General features: G+C 45.4%; 1 protein-coding gene and 1 long non-coding RNA gene across 4 annotated transcripts; one reads left to right on the top strand and one right to left on the bottom strand.

Moving 5' to 3' along the window:
- Positions 1-261: 261 nt before the first annotated feature.
- LOC136509258 (uncharacterized) lies at positions 262-12,203 on the bottom strand. 3 transcript variants are annotated; one of them, XR_010772292.1, is made up of 6 exons: positions 11,914-12,200; positions 4,369-4,535; positions 3,805-4,254; positions 3,121-3,288; positions 1,030-2,615; positions 270-889 (listed from the first exon to the last, which is right to left on the bottom strand). It is a non-coding gene; the product is annotated as an uncharacterized lncRNA (long non-coding RNA). The 3 variants fall into 3 exon arrangements; XR_010772293.1 differs by having other exon boundaries at positions 262-889; positions 3,121-4,277; positions 11,914-12,203; XR_010772291.1 differs by having other exon boundaries at positions 269-889; positions 3,121-4,254; positions 11,914-12,201.
- LOC136509020 (E3 ubiquitin-protein ligase RHF2A-like) lies at positions 6,594-9,669 on the top strand. The gene is made up of 5 exons (XM_066503813.1): positions 6,594-6,806; positions 8,307-8,465; positions 8,550-8,596; positions 9,264-9,330; positions 9,431-9,669. The coding sequence occupies exons 2-5, from the start codon at positions 8,325-8,327 to the stop codon at positions 9,575-9,577; spliced, it is 402 nt and encodes a 133-aa protein (XP_066359910.1). The 5' UTR covers positions 6,594-6,806; positions 8,307-8,324; the 3' UTR covers positions 9,578-9,669.
- Positions 12,204-14,229: the final 2,026 nt, after the last annotated feature.

The following is a 14,229-nucleotide window of genomic DNA, read 5'->3' on the forward strand; positions in this document are numbered from 1 at the left end:
GGCCGGCGGGGCTAGGGTGCGAGGTCAGTGGCGGCGGATCTGGCCGCCGGCAACGTGGTCAACGTAGGGGCAGCGCGGGGGTGGGGGACAACAGCTCTCGATCTTGTCAATTCCAAAATAAAAAAAATGTGTGTTATATAATTTTGGGAAACAAAAAGGCAACAACCATGGATAGCACGCAAATCTGTCATAATGACTTTCATCGCTCATACCCGTAGAAACTAGACAAATTTGGTTATCTAGATGATTTTAAAGTGAAAGTAATGAAAAAGTCTACTTTTAACAAAAAAGAATGCACAACCACTAATCACTTGAACTGGAAACGTATCTGACATAGGGTTACAGTTTGCCGTCACCATTCATCTGGTTGCGTTGTGGAGGCATGGTGAGGGAGGATCGGAGAAAAACTCGCTAGCTGGGACCTGTGAATGGTCACCATAAGTTCAGTTCAATTCATCTACCAAACAAAACTGTTGGATCCAGACCTGTCCATCAAACACAGCAGGCCTCGCCCGTCTCGTAGCGAGGCAATGATGCCGCGGTGGCGAATTGGCGATGGCGTCCAGTTGGTAGTCGGCAGGGTGGCCAGCCCTTTCAGACGAGACGACCTTTGGAGTCAAGTCGGCAAGGTGGTCTCGCTCTCGCGCCGAACCCAGCCCCTGTCACCTCACATGGCTGGTGGCCCGTTGCGGGATGGTGACGATGCACGCATGTCCTCTGCCCCAATAATCCCGCGCCGTGTCCACTGTGCAGCGCGTGCTGCATTCATCCCTGCAAGACTGGGTTTTATTTCTTCTTCAGATGATTCCAGCAGTGTACCTGTGTATATGTACTAACATTCCATCGTCTCGATGAAATTGAGGTTTGCCTCCAAACAGTTCGGTGGCAGCTGTATCAGAACCAAAATACTATATATTAGCTAGTAAAACCATAAATTTTGCTGCGCTTTGCTGAGCAATATTTTTTATTTAGGATGAATAATTGACAGTTTCATTCTAGAGTACCCTAACGAGCCTCTTACTGTCTTACCCGACGCGCGTGCGCCGCTATAGTTATATAGGCGCACAGTCTTCTTCTCCCTCACCAGCCGCAGCCACGCCCCCGCCTGCCCCGCCCACTCGGCTTTCTCTCCGACTGCCTCGTCGCCTCGAACACTGCTCTGGCCACCGGCAAACTCACAGTGAAATATGTGCAGAGACAGTATGTTACAACGAATCAGCTGGGAAGTATATGCACAGTGAAATGAGGTAGAGATTCATCTGAAAAAGATGAAGTAGAGACGCTGAAAAAGCAGAGGAAATCCTCGAGCGAGCAGATCATCGACGTGCAGGAAGGCACTTGTTGGGTGGAGTGGAAGCTAGCTGCAGCCGCACCTGCCTTCTTTCAAAATACACACACAGGTGCAGCTGTCATTTGTTTTGTTTTGTCTGGGGTCTGATCCAGCCACTTTCATGAAAAATTGTTATACTAATTCTGGATTGGAAAATGGGAGCCACAAAACTACAATTTCCAAAAGTTTTTGCTTGTGTAACTATTTGTATATTTGTCTTGTCTTGGATCTTCCTTTGCCGATCATGGATGAATTTGAATATGGCCTCTGGCCTGTGTTTGCCTATCATGATCGATCATTTATCCATCCGCTTCATCTGCATGTTCTGCTCCATCTACCAACATGGCTGGTGATTAATTCCTCACCAACGAACTGAATGGCAGGTGGAGCATGGCCAATCGGTCGCTTGCTTGATCTCATGCAGCATGCAGATGCTGCTCACTGAAAGGAATTCACATGGTTTAATGCAGCATTTTCTTTTGTTTCACAACAATGGCAATCATGCCTTTCGCTAGACTATGCTGCAAATATAATATAATGTAGCCCTGGTTATGCTGATTTGTTACGAGAGGAAAACACTGTTCGTTCGCTGAAAAATACTGCTGAAGTAGTTCAAGCGAATAGGGGCTTAACTCAGATGCTGATGCATATGACTTTGTGGCATTATGAAATTTGCTGGATTTGGGCTATGATTGTTCACACAAGCTGGTCATAGGAGATTCAGGCCTGGAGGGGATAGGGTGGTGGTATTCATCTGCTGAATTTTCTTCAACCACGGCCAACACATTTTCGCCAACATGCTTTCATCATAGAAGAGGACATGGTGATGTTGTTCATACGTCATCTATTGCTAGCAAATAATGTAAACAAAGATCGAATACGAGACGCGGATTTTTACGTGGAAAACCCTTGCGGGAAAAACCACGGGCACCAACCGGCGATCTTCACTATATGATGAGAGTTTACAAAATGCATGTAATATAATGAGTTGTTTGCTCTTCCTGTGTGGCTTACAAGATGTGTATATAGAACGGACGGACGACAGTCCAATACCGAAACAAATCCGCTAAACACATAACCCAAACCGCGAGCCCTTCAGCCATCCCCGCAAGACTCGCGTTAGAATTCGGATCATATTTCAACATCAATGCCCTCATCATCCAATAAGCATCGTCCTAGGTGGCGAATTGATGACAATCTAATGTCTCATGTAGGAAGCGGTTTTCACAGGCATATGTGATAGGATTGATTTATAGCCCAGCAATGTCTCCAGTTGCATGCAAATCTGTTTCAGCAATGGGTTGTACAGAAAGACTAGTTCATTATAACATTGAGAAAATAAGTTATATTAATCGGTTCACAAGAACAACACCATGTACTATATACCATAGTTCATGGATGCAGCGATACTCTTTAGATGTTGTTAGGAACAAGCTGGCATAGTTTATAGCTAATTTGAAATGAGATACTGGACTCAAATTTCTCATCCCCATATAATATAGTTTCATATGAATCTAATTTTATGTAATGCTCAATTTTTTTAAAAAAAGCAGAGTACTGAAAATTCAATCCTTATGCAAGTGTTCAGAAATGATGAGCACTAATAGCTACATATACAATTCATTTAATTTCAAGATTCAGATGTAGTAAACTAGTAATATCCATTTATCAGTTTGGTGATGAAGTATCACTTATTGAATGTTCTTGATGAATTGAAAATGAAGGTGTATGTAATTCACAAAAAGATATTAAACAAGATAACAAACAAGTTTGATCAGAAAAAAGATTACCAAGTCATCATCTTCTTCAGTTTTGTCGCCTTTCTGCTTTTTTTCTAGCAAGAGCTTGTTTTATACTTCTAGCTGAGCACATCTCTGCTTCACAAAATCTGGATCCATTCAACATAATCTTTTTTCATGGAGTAGGAGTTTTGCTTTAGCGGCCATTGCATTAGCAACCTGAAAGGATTTATAGGGGAAAAGAGAAAGGGATCATTGCTGGTAGATACTACAAAAGAATAACTTACCTGAAGCGTTCATCTAACGTCACTGAAAAGACAAAATTTATGTTTTAAGGAAAAACAGTTCTGCTAAGTCATTGAAGCAGAGAAAAGAGCTTACTCCGCTAATCAGATGGTCATAAAGCTTATGTTTTGATAATGCTACAAATCATAAGGAAGCATTAGGCACTTCAGAAGGTACCATGTCAATTCTCGAGTCTCGACTACACTAGAACTCCGTAGATGGGTAAAGGAACTAGAAATAAATAGATTGGCAAAATAAAAGAACTAGAAATAAGTAGATCAACAAAGGAGCTAGAAAAATTTCTTACTGAAAACTAATGCTGTACCCCCCTTTGATAAGACTAGAAAACATAAACTTTAATGTTGATCTGACAACAATGACCACTAAATGTTTGTCTACATAGAGGATGTATAATATCTTATTTATATTCAAGATATAAGCATGTGGCACCTGACGTCGCGAGAAGCGTACAGTTCAGTCTCCTGGGCTGCAGATTCAGGTTAATGGTGAGAGATCAGGAGCGTTGGGTTTATGTGTGTCTACTTCTGAATTCGGCATATGAGAACTCGAACTGGCAGGTTTCTTTCTAATTTGAATTTTCTTTGTTTCCTCTACTCAATGATACTGGATGTCTTATTATCCACAATTGTGAGCCCTTCGTGTTAAACAAAGGAAGCAATGGATCCTCAATTTACAATACATCTCAGGGTTACTCCACTTATATAGAAATGAAGAAACAAAAATAGACGTACAGAGTAAAGTAAAAACACATTACTTCCAAAGCATTTTTTATTCTTCCATACACTAAGCTGGTTGACAGAAGCAGAAAGTGCCTCAGTGGTTTTCAAATGATCAAAGGTCTGACTCGTGATGCCACGTCTCCTGTCTTCAGATACGGGCCTGAAATTACAAGAAAAGAAAGCCTGGAATAATATTAATGAAGAAAGAGACAATGCCAAACACAAAAAGTTCATTTGTGACTGTCAATATCTTCAGATAGACTTGCTGCCTCACCTGATATTTTCTGGATGCACCGGTGTTGCTACATGGTTGTTCTTTCCTTCAGCCTAAAACGTAGGCGCCAAGCCATCCTCGTCAAGAATTCCCTAGGCTTTACTTAACCCAAGCTTGGGTTCATTTATGGTTTTGAATGATGTGTAACATTATGATGAAGCGAAGTCCTGCAAAGGAAAACCAGCATATCATCTCATTGTGCTGTGGGGCAACCACTAGTGCTGTGACAGAAACAAGGCGATTGGGCATATTAGATCAGCAAATGAGCATATGTGTCATGATCAAGGACATCTAACATAATAAGGTGGATCGGAACCAAACAATCAGCAGCCATTCATGACATGTAACAACAAGAATGAACTAAGTAATATAAGGACATGGTATTTGTTGGGCAATTTTCTGTCCTTCCTAAAAGTACCAATTAAAAACATGAGATTGATATAAAACTAAAGAATGGTGCAATAATACAATATTCCTCACACTACGCCAGATTCTTACAGCAGGAACGAAGGCATTTTTACTGTAGGGGCGGCTGGGGTTGGGGGCGTCCCTACAGTGGGCGTCCTCGGGCCCCAGCAGTCCAGCCGTCCCTACAGATGGCACTATAGGGCGGCTGGTAACCTGAGCCGCCCCTACAGTTGGGGCTGATCTGTAGGGACGGCTCAATCACCAGCCACCCCTGCAGTGCCCACTTGTCTTTTTTCAAATTTCAAAATTTGAAAGGTTCAAATTTAGTCAAATGACAAGATAACCAAAATAAAAGTTATAGATCTTGATGAGTTGAACAACTTTTGTATTCATCACTTTTACATATGAAATCATTTAGGGTTTGAAAATTTGGTTTGAACTTGTTAAATTTTAAATTTCAAATTTTAAAATGTGTAAAACATTGTCACATCCAAGTTTGATCAAACTTAAATGCTGAAGCATGATTTTAGAATTTTTTAGGAAAAAAAACAATCACATTTGGAGTTAGTATGAGGGAGAACAACTAGTTACAAAGTTTACCCACAGATTAAAAAGAGAAATCACACTGTTCTAGATGATCCTTACATGATCATAGTGAACAGTGTGATTTCTTTTTTTAATCTGTGGGTCAACTTTGTAACTAGTTTTTCTTCCTCATACTAACTCCAAATCTGATGATTTTTTTTCCTAAACTTATCTAAAATCATTCTCTATCAATTTATTTTGTTGGTTTTGTCAATATATACATATGAAAAGTTTGAGCAATTTAAATTTTGAATTTCAAAAAAATGCAACTTCAGACAAGATTTTGGTTCCCCGAATGATTTCAGCTCAAAAAGTGATAAATACCAAAATTGAATAACTCATCAAGATCTACAACTTTTGTATTGGTCATTTCTTCATATGACAAAGAGGTAACGACATTGTTCACAAATGTGACACATCTCTCATAAGGTTTTATAAACTATATGAGACATGTGTAAGATTAGTGAATAATGTGTGCTAAGAATTTGTTAAATGAAGAAATGACCAAAATAAAAGTTGTAGATATTCATGAGTTGAACAACTTTGGTATTCATTGCTTTTTATGTTGAAATCAATTTGGGTCTCAAATTTTGGTTCGAACTTGTCGTTTTTCAAAATTTCAAATTTGAAAGGTTCAAATTTTGTCAAATGACAAGATGACTAAAATAAAAGTTGGACATATTAATGAGTTAAACAACTTCGGTATTCATCATTTTTTATGTTGAAAACATTTTGGGTCTCAAATTTTGGTTCGAACTTATCATTTTTTTAAATTTCAAATTTGAAAGGTTCAAAATTTGTCAAATGACAAGATGACCAAAACAAAAGTTGTAGATCTTCATGACCTCTACAACTTTGATGTTTATCAAATTTTCATTTAAGATCATTTGGTGTCTCAAAATTATTTTAGTAGTTTTGATTTTAATTTTTTTAATTTAAATTTTTTTCTATTTTTAAAGGTTCAATTTTGCATTTTTAAACTGTTGTAGTTGTTTTAGTTATTGTATATGTAAATATATCTATAAAAAATAATTATAAAATTTTGTACTGTATTATTTATTATTTACATGTGAATAATTTATTTTGATTTAGAATTTTTTTTAAAAAATTCAACCGTAGGGGCGGCTTATAACCTCAGCCGCCCCTACAGTGGCTCGGTTTATAACCTCTGCGGTGGTGGTGGACAAAGAGAGAGTGGGGGCGGCGGGGCCCACGAGCGGGCGGTGGGGCCGAGTGGCTCGTCTCACCCCTTTTCGTCTCTCTGTCTGCCTTTCCCCATCGGTCGTCCCCCGTCTACACCTCATCACAATCGAAGAGCGAGAGGAGGAGAGAGAGAGTGAGGGGGAAGAGAGAGGGCTAGGGTTTCGTGCTCCCCCACGCCACACGCATCGAATCCGAGCCGGATCGGGGGGTGCGCCGAGTCGCCGGCGGCCCGACGGTGCCTGGTAAGGCCAGATCCCCCCGCGTGCCTCCCTCCTCACCTCTCTGACCGTGGTGTGGCCGGTCGGGTCCTGCTGCGGCGGCGATTCGAGGGTTCGGGCCGTTCCAATTGCGGTTGGGTTTGTTTCGGGAAAGCGGATCGTCTGGGGTTTGCTTCGCGGAGAATTCGGATCCGTGTGGTAGGTGCCTGTGCCTGCTTGTCCTGGGCGATTTGGGGGGCGGTCGTCGTCGTTGCGGTGAGCTGGTTGGGGGGTTGTGTGGTGGGAATTTGGGGTTCTGGACGCGGGAATTCAGAGTGATTTCGGAGATTAGCTCCATACGGTAGCCTTTTTTTTGGTGTTCCTCTTCTGCTTTGGGGGAAACCTTTTTTATGGGGGATTAATTGGTTTCGCCATTTGGCCATACTTAAGACGGGGATTTGTGTGAGGACCTCTGTGGGATTGAGGATGTTTTGTGCTGAAGAAATTTGACAGTTGATGTCTTGGGGTTTTGAGTCCAGTTTGACCGAGGTGAGAGAATGTGGAGTATTCCGCTGTGTCAAGTCTGGCTCACTTAGCCCGTTGCTGATCCAGAAATGGGCCTTGGCACTAGAGTGTGCCGTGGCTGTACCGCTGTAACTGGGTATTGCTACATGATCGGAAATGGACTCACTTTTAAGTGATATGTGTGGTTAGGAGTGTGACTCTATGCTTGGGGCTGTTTTAAGGAGAGTGTGATGTATGGAATAGAGCCCTGATGTGTTCGGCAAAATTCACAAATATGCATACCGGGAAATTGAAGTTGGTGTCGCTATTCTTCTATTGCCTGTTACACCTTGAAATTTGAGATGCATTTGTTCCAATTTGTGGAAGGTCTAATGATTTGATGGCAAGGGAGATATCAGTACCAGTGACAATCAGTGATCTTTTGTTTTGCACCTAAAGTTTTGATTTCTGAAATTAGTTTTCATGTGTCTGCTAGTTTTATGGAGTACTTATGCTGAGCCCATGTCTTGGCTGAGACAGATAATTCTGTGTGCCATTAACTTTTCCTTCTGTTTTTGTGCTGCTCCAATGATTAGATTGTGATTTACTAAAAAGTTGTGCATTTTTGAGAGGTTGCTAATGCTTTTCTAGAGCTTGCATAAATATGTCAAGGCTTTGTTGATGTTATTATGTAGAACTTGTTGGATTAGAATGTAAAATGAAATATAAGATGCTCCTATCCTGCAAAGTGGATCTCGTTGTTTTCCTACCGAGTGTTGTTTTATATTGATAATTTTCCTAGTATCGTGTTCCCTCGTCTAGTGTGATTAGTGTCTCGGCTGGACTGTTCAATAAAAGATGTCTAAGATAACTTCCATATGTCAAAACTTTCTGAATACTGTTAGGAATGTGATCTTGTAATAAATACTAATACATAGCTGAACATATTTGTCTTTCCTCTCGGTTCAGCAGCTCAATATTTTTGCTATGGAGAATTAAATTCTTGATTCTGAACTCCTTTTTTTTCCTGTTTGGTTTCAGGGCTGTGATTCCATTGCAATGGCATCTGAAACTGATGAGAAAGCTAAGATGGAGAGTTTGACATCTGCTGCAGCCTCTGTGGAGGGTGGCATTCAGGACGCATGTGATGATGCATGCAGCATTTGCCTTGAGGCTTTCTGTGAGAGTGACCCGTCTGCGGTAAGTTGCCATTTTGTTAGTTGAGCTATTTTGCATATAGGGGTTATTTCTGTAACCAAATCTTTCTCTTGCTTTGTTTTCTAGTTGACTGGCTGCAAACATGAGTTCCATCTCCAATGCATTCTTGAATGGTATGTTACTAGCTCTAATATATGCATCCTACATGTTACAGTTTTTTATATTATTCCCACCTTGTACGTGAACAGTACCTAGTTCCATCAGTAATTCATCTTGGTGCATAAGTTAGTGGTTATCACTAAGGGCACATTTTAGAACATTGAAATCTCCGTTCCTTAGGTACTTGTGTGGTTTAGTTGACCATATCTGTTGCCTTTACTTAGCCTGTAACATAGGTGGGTTTTGCACATGGAAATTGTCCCTGAATTTGTTGTTTGTCATCTCTATAGTATACAGCTTTCTCGACTTGGGATGAGCTATTATTGAACTGCACTGTTTTGTTACTGACAAAATTTAGTGATAACTTCATATGCTCAACAAACACTTTCCATGCTGGCTTTATGAACAGTTGTAATCAAAATGCTTGACCTTTTAATTATCATATTAGTTGTAGTTGCCGTGCTCTCCTTATTTTTCTGTCTGGTTCTATCAATGTTGCTAGTCATATGCTATTGGTATAAATCAGATTCCACTCTTTCCCATCTTGTAAAAATATTTTATATGTGCAAAAGGCACTGAATTTTAGCCATGCATGCAGAATGGTTAGTAGACCCGGACTATTTTTATATTTGGTTCCTGTTCAATTTTCTTCATGCTAATGCTTGATGGGACTTTGTATAGGTGCCAGAGAAGTTCACAGTGCCCAATGTGTTGGCAGCCTATTAGTATGAAGGACCCTACCAGGCAAGTTCTTGGCTGTGCAAATACTATGCTTACCATTTTGATCCTCTTAGACTAGTAAGTAGCTACTTCCTGGCTAATTCTAGTTTTACTGATATCTCAGTCAGGAGCTGCTCGAGGCAGTAGAGCGTGAGAGGAATATAAGAACCAATCAAACTCGAAACACAACTATATTTCATCATCCTGCTCTTGGGGATTTTGAGCTGCAGCATGTATGTGTTACAAAACCACTTCATGATACATTTCTTCTGTAAGAGCTGCCTGTTGGTAATGTTGTAATGATGGATTTTTGTGAATTATGACTTGTGATGATGTTCTAAATAATGGTCTTGTGTTTGTGGATGTATATATGTATATTTGTCGCAGTTAGATTCGAATTTGAATTATATATATATATATATATATATATATATATATATATATATATATATATATATATATATATATGTGTGTGTGTGGTCAGATTTGAATTTGAATTATTATTTTTTTTGCTGGAAAATCCACTGTAGGGGCGGTTCTTGATTGAACTGCCCTTACAAATACACACAGCAGGGGTGGCTGGTGATACAGCCGCCCTTACAGAAGTCCACTACAGGGGCGGCTGATGTTACCAGCCACCCCTACAGAGGTCACTGTAGGGGCGGCTGAAAACACCAGCCGCCCCTACAGAGGGCACTGCAGGGGCGGTCAGGAAACCGCCCCTACAGAGGCACCCTCTGTAGGAACACCCTGGGAAGGGCGGCTGGCGCAGCCGCCCCTACAGAGGCTCTAGAGCCGCCCCTATAGTAACATTTTGTAGTAGTGTCAAGAGGAAAAATGCTAGAAAGTAATAGGGACAATTGTCTGGCGGACATCCAAAGTGATGGTCGTTTGCTGGCGGACACCCCGTTTTGAACAGTTTGCCAGAAGACACTCTAGTTCGGTGAAATTAGGTCATAGGACACCGTGGACCGGTTGCAGCAGGTTGAGGAGAGAGAAAATTTTGTTTTGGACATCCGGTGCCCCTGAGCTATAGTTGGGTCTGCCCCTCTCCCTCTCACTGATGTGCGGGCCCCACCTGCCATCTTCTTCCTCCTTTTCTCCTCCTCTTCTTCCATTGATGAGCAGCAGCCACCGCCATCGACCAGCCCTAACCACGCAGGCGCAGAGCAGCGGCAGTGGCGGCGACGATGTCCTCATGGCTGTTGTCGGGCTCGGCGAGCAGCCACGACGCCGCCTCGGCCTTGTTGCTCCCGTCGTCGTCATCCGCCGCCGCGGCGATGAGCGGGCCGCACGGTGCATTGGGCGCGATGGCGACGCGCAGTGCCAGCGAGGAGCCGACGCCGAGCACGAAGGGGAGGGAGATGCCGGCTACGGCGATGGCGAGCGCGCGGCTGCCCATGTGGCGAAGCGAGGCCGGGTCCAGCTCTAGGCCGACGAGGAAGAGGAACAGGAGCAGGCCGATGTTGGCCAGCGTGTCGAGCACGGTGAGACTCTCCATCGGGAAGACATGGTTGAGGAAGGCCTTGTTCCGGCCAAGCGCCGACGGGCCGAGGAGGATGCCGCCCTGCATGCATTGCCATCAATCGATTGCAGCTCTGAAGCGAGCACACTGCAATTTCATCCAGCACTTGATGCAGGAGGCAAGCAGCGGGCGTCCTGAGCCTTGGCCCCCGCTGCGGCCGCGGTGGCGAAGGCCGGGACGAGAAGGGCTGCGCGCGTCAGCGAGCGCACCGAAGGGGCGCGACGGGGAGGCTCTCTGGCAGCGCGCGAGCGGGTTGGCCGAGTGGATGTCAGCGTCACAGGCGGAGCAGAGCGCGACGACATCGGCGTGGCAGGTGACGGTGGCGGGGCTTGCTCACAGACCTCGCACAGCCAGACGCGCGTGGCGCGTATCGGCGCTGTGGCGCCCGGGCGTCGTAGCCGGGGCACAAGAACGCGCCCGTCCTCGCGGAGTGCAGCCGCGCGGCTCCGCGGCGCACGCGTCGCTGGGGCGCGCGCCCATCACGCTCCAGTACCCCACCGTGCGGTGTCCATGCCTCTGCTGTCTGCTCCGGGCGTCACGAGAGAGATGCTCCATGCCTCTGTTGTCTGCTCCAGGTGAGCGCTCTCAGCAAGAAAGCAGCAGCGGTTGTGGCGCGAGCAACCAAGCTAGGGCAAGCGGCGGCGTGTGGCAGTGGGCTATAGCGGCGCACGCGTAGCAACAGCCACGCCGGCCGGAGAAAGGGAGAGAGGAAGAAGAAAGCGGTGGGGTCAAGAATGTCATTTCACCGTTGTTCTCTCTCCTCAACCGGCTGCAACCGGTCTGCGGTGTCCTGTGGCATAATTTTACCTAACCAGAGTGTCTTCTGGCAAAATGCTCTAAAGTGGGTGTCTGTCAGCAAAAGACCATCACTTTGGATGTCCAACAGACAATTATACCAAAGTAATATGATCCAAAAGTTGAAACTGTAGGAGAAATGAAATTTGTTGATTAAAAAAATGAAGCGCTGGACAAGAATTGAGAATGGAACATATCTATATGAGAAAAAGCAATTCAGTTTGCACAGTCAATGAAAACATAAATCGAGGAACATAATAAGCTGTTTTTTTATATATATTTGGAACTAACCTGCAGATTGAAAGGCATGCTGAAGCAGAGTTGAAGCAGAGTGTGTGAAAGGCACGCAGAAGCAGAGACTCAGCTTTGCACTCGAGGAATGGAGGCACGGACATCTATATCTGGCCTCGTTCCCCTTAATTTCTGGCATTCCTCATAAATCTCGGGACTGCAATGAACTATGCGTAGCAGTCGCAGTGAATCGGGGAGGCCCTCCTTAGGCAGCGATCTGATTTTTTGAGTCCCCCAGATATGTAATCCCTGGAGAGAAGGAAGGCGATGCAACCCTTGGGGGAGGGACCGTAGAGCTCTGCAGTCATCGAACCACAGGACTCGGAGAGACGTGAGGAGCCGAAGCGCCTCGTCCTGCTCTTCCGTAAACTTCTCTGTCCGCCAATCACAATCGAAGGATAACTGTAACAACCTAAAAATTCACACATCAAAAATCACAACTACAAAAATTTTATTGTTACCCTATGCAATGTTGAGTGACATCTGTAGGAGCCAACCCTAGGTGTTGCATTAGATGTAACCCAACTAGACAATTTCATGAGCATGTCATGTCATTTGTTAATTATGTTTATTTAAATCCTAACAAATAAAATGTAGCGTACATGGTTAATTCAAAAGGTGATTTGGATTTCCATTTGCTTTATGTAATGCTTAACAAACTCTTTTAAAGTAATAAACCATAAGTATTATAAATCAAACCAAAGAATAAATGCTTAAAGAAAAAACTAGTTCTATTTTTGTATAACAAAACTACACCTATTTTTGTTATACAAAATAGCTAAATAAAGTTCCTAACATGTATAAGATTGTTGTGGACCACACATCTAATAATCCAATGGATGAGGAACACCAGATTTGAATTCAAACTCCAAACCAAATTTGAATTCAAATAAAGAAGAAGAAAAACAAAACAGAAAAGAAAAAGAAGAAAGCCCGCAGCCGGCACGGCCTGCTCGGCCCGCTAGCCGGCCCAGCCTACGCGCGGCAGCACCAGGCCCAGCAAGCCGGCCCAAACGCGCTGCTCACGCCCGCGCGCCCTTCTGCTTCCTCTTGCTGTCGCTGCCACCTGACCCCACGCGTCAGCCACTCCCGGTCACAGTATCTTCTTCCTCCCCACGCCGGCACCTCCTCCTCCATCGATCTGTCCCGGCCAAAATGACAGCCGCGGGCCCAGGGTCACGCGAATCACCTGGCCCTGCTCCCTTGGCGCCACGCCCACGCAACCTCCGCGCCAACCACCCGCGCCCGCGATACCGTCCGATGCAATCAGGTGCATCGTCAGTCGTTCGCACCCGTCCGCCATGGGTGGAGCTCGGACCTCGGGGCTATAAAGCGACGTTCTGAGCGCCCTAGGGATTCCTCAGCCCACGACGCCGTCGTTCGGTGGCCCAACTGCCCACCACTCCTCCGAGAGAAGAGGGCCGAGCAGGAGATTCGGAAGAGGGGAGGCAACAGAGAGCTCGGAGACAATGATCACCGAAGCCCTGGCGCCGCCCTGAGCGCCTACCCCGACGACGCGCCTCGCCACCGCCGCACCACCCACGAACGCCGCCAGCACCACTCGGTTGAGTCCTTGCTGAGACCTCTACTAGCCCATGAAACGACGTAGCAGTTGCACGCGCTCGCCGCGCTCACGACACCGCGTCCTGGCGCGGCCACCCGTGCGCAACCTAGCCGCCTCGCTGGACTAGGGCATAGCCGTAGTAGGCACCGCCGTGAAGTCTGGAGGATAGCCGCGTAGACCGAGACATCGTTAGCCGGCCGCCAGCGCCTTGGCCACGACCACCGGACCTCGGCCGGAGCTCCGCCATGCACCACCACCGCGTGTAAGACTCCGCCACGCCCTAAGGTCGTCGTCGACGCTATATCATGTCGCCCGCTAAACGTCTGAAAGAGAACGGGGCACCAGGACCCCTGGAACTGCCCCAAGATGCACCCGCCGGCGAGCCACCGCCACGACCAAGCCGCCGACCACCATGGCCGAAGCCCCATGAAGCCCTGGCCGCCACCTGACCCACCACCACTACACGTCGAGGTCTGGCGATGCTTTCCCCACCTCAATTGGACGCCAGCGCCGCCGTAGGAGCTCGCCGGTGAGCTCACCACCGGCAGGAAAACGCCGGGGAAGGAAGTAGAGGATCCCCTCACCGGCCGCACACACCATGCACTCAGTGCACATAGACCATGCCAAAGGGAAAGAAGAGTAGACTCGGTCCACCGAAGACACAGGCCTACGGTCCATGGACCGTGAACACGAGTCCACCGTGAGCCACGCGGTGTGGGCCGAACTGTGGACGAAGCCAGTGTGGCCCTTGG

Source organism: Miscanthus floridulus, chromosome 15, assembly GCF_019320115.1.
Source record: "Miscanthus floridulus cultivar M001 chromosome 15, ASM1932011v1, whole genome shotgun sequence".
Classification (NCBI taxonomy): domain Eukaryota; kingdom Viridiplantae; phylum Streptophyta; class Magnoliopsida; order Poales; family Poaceae; genus Miscanthus; species Miscanthus floridulus.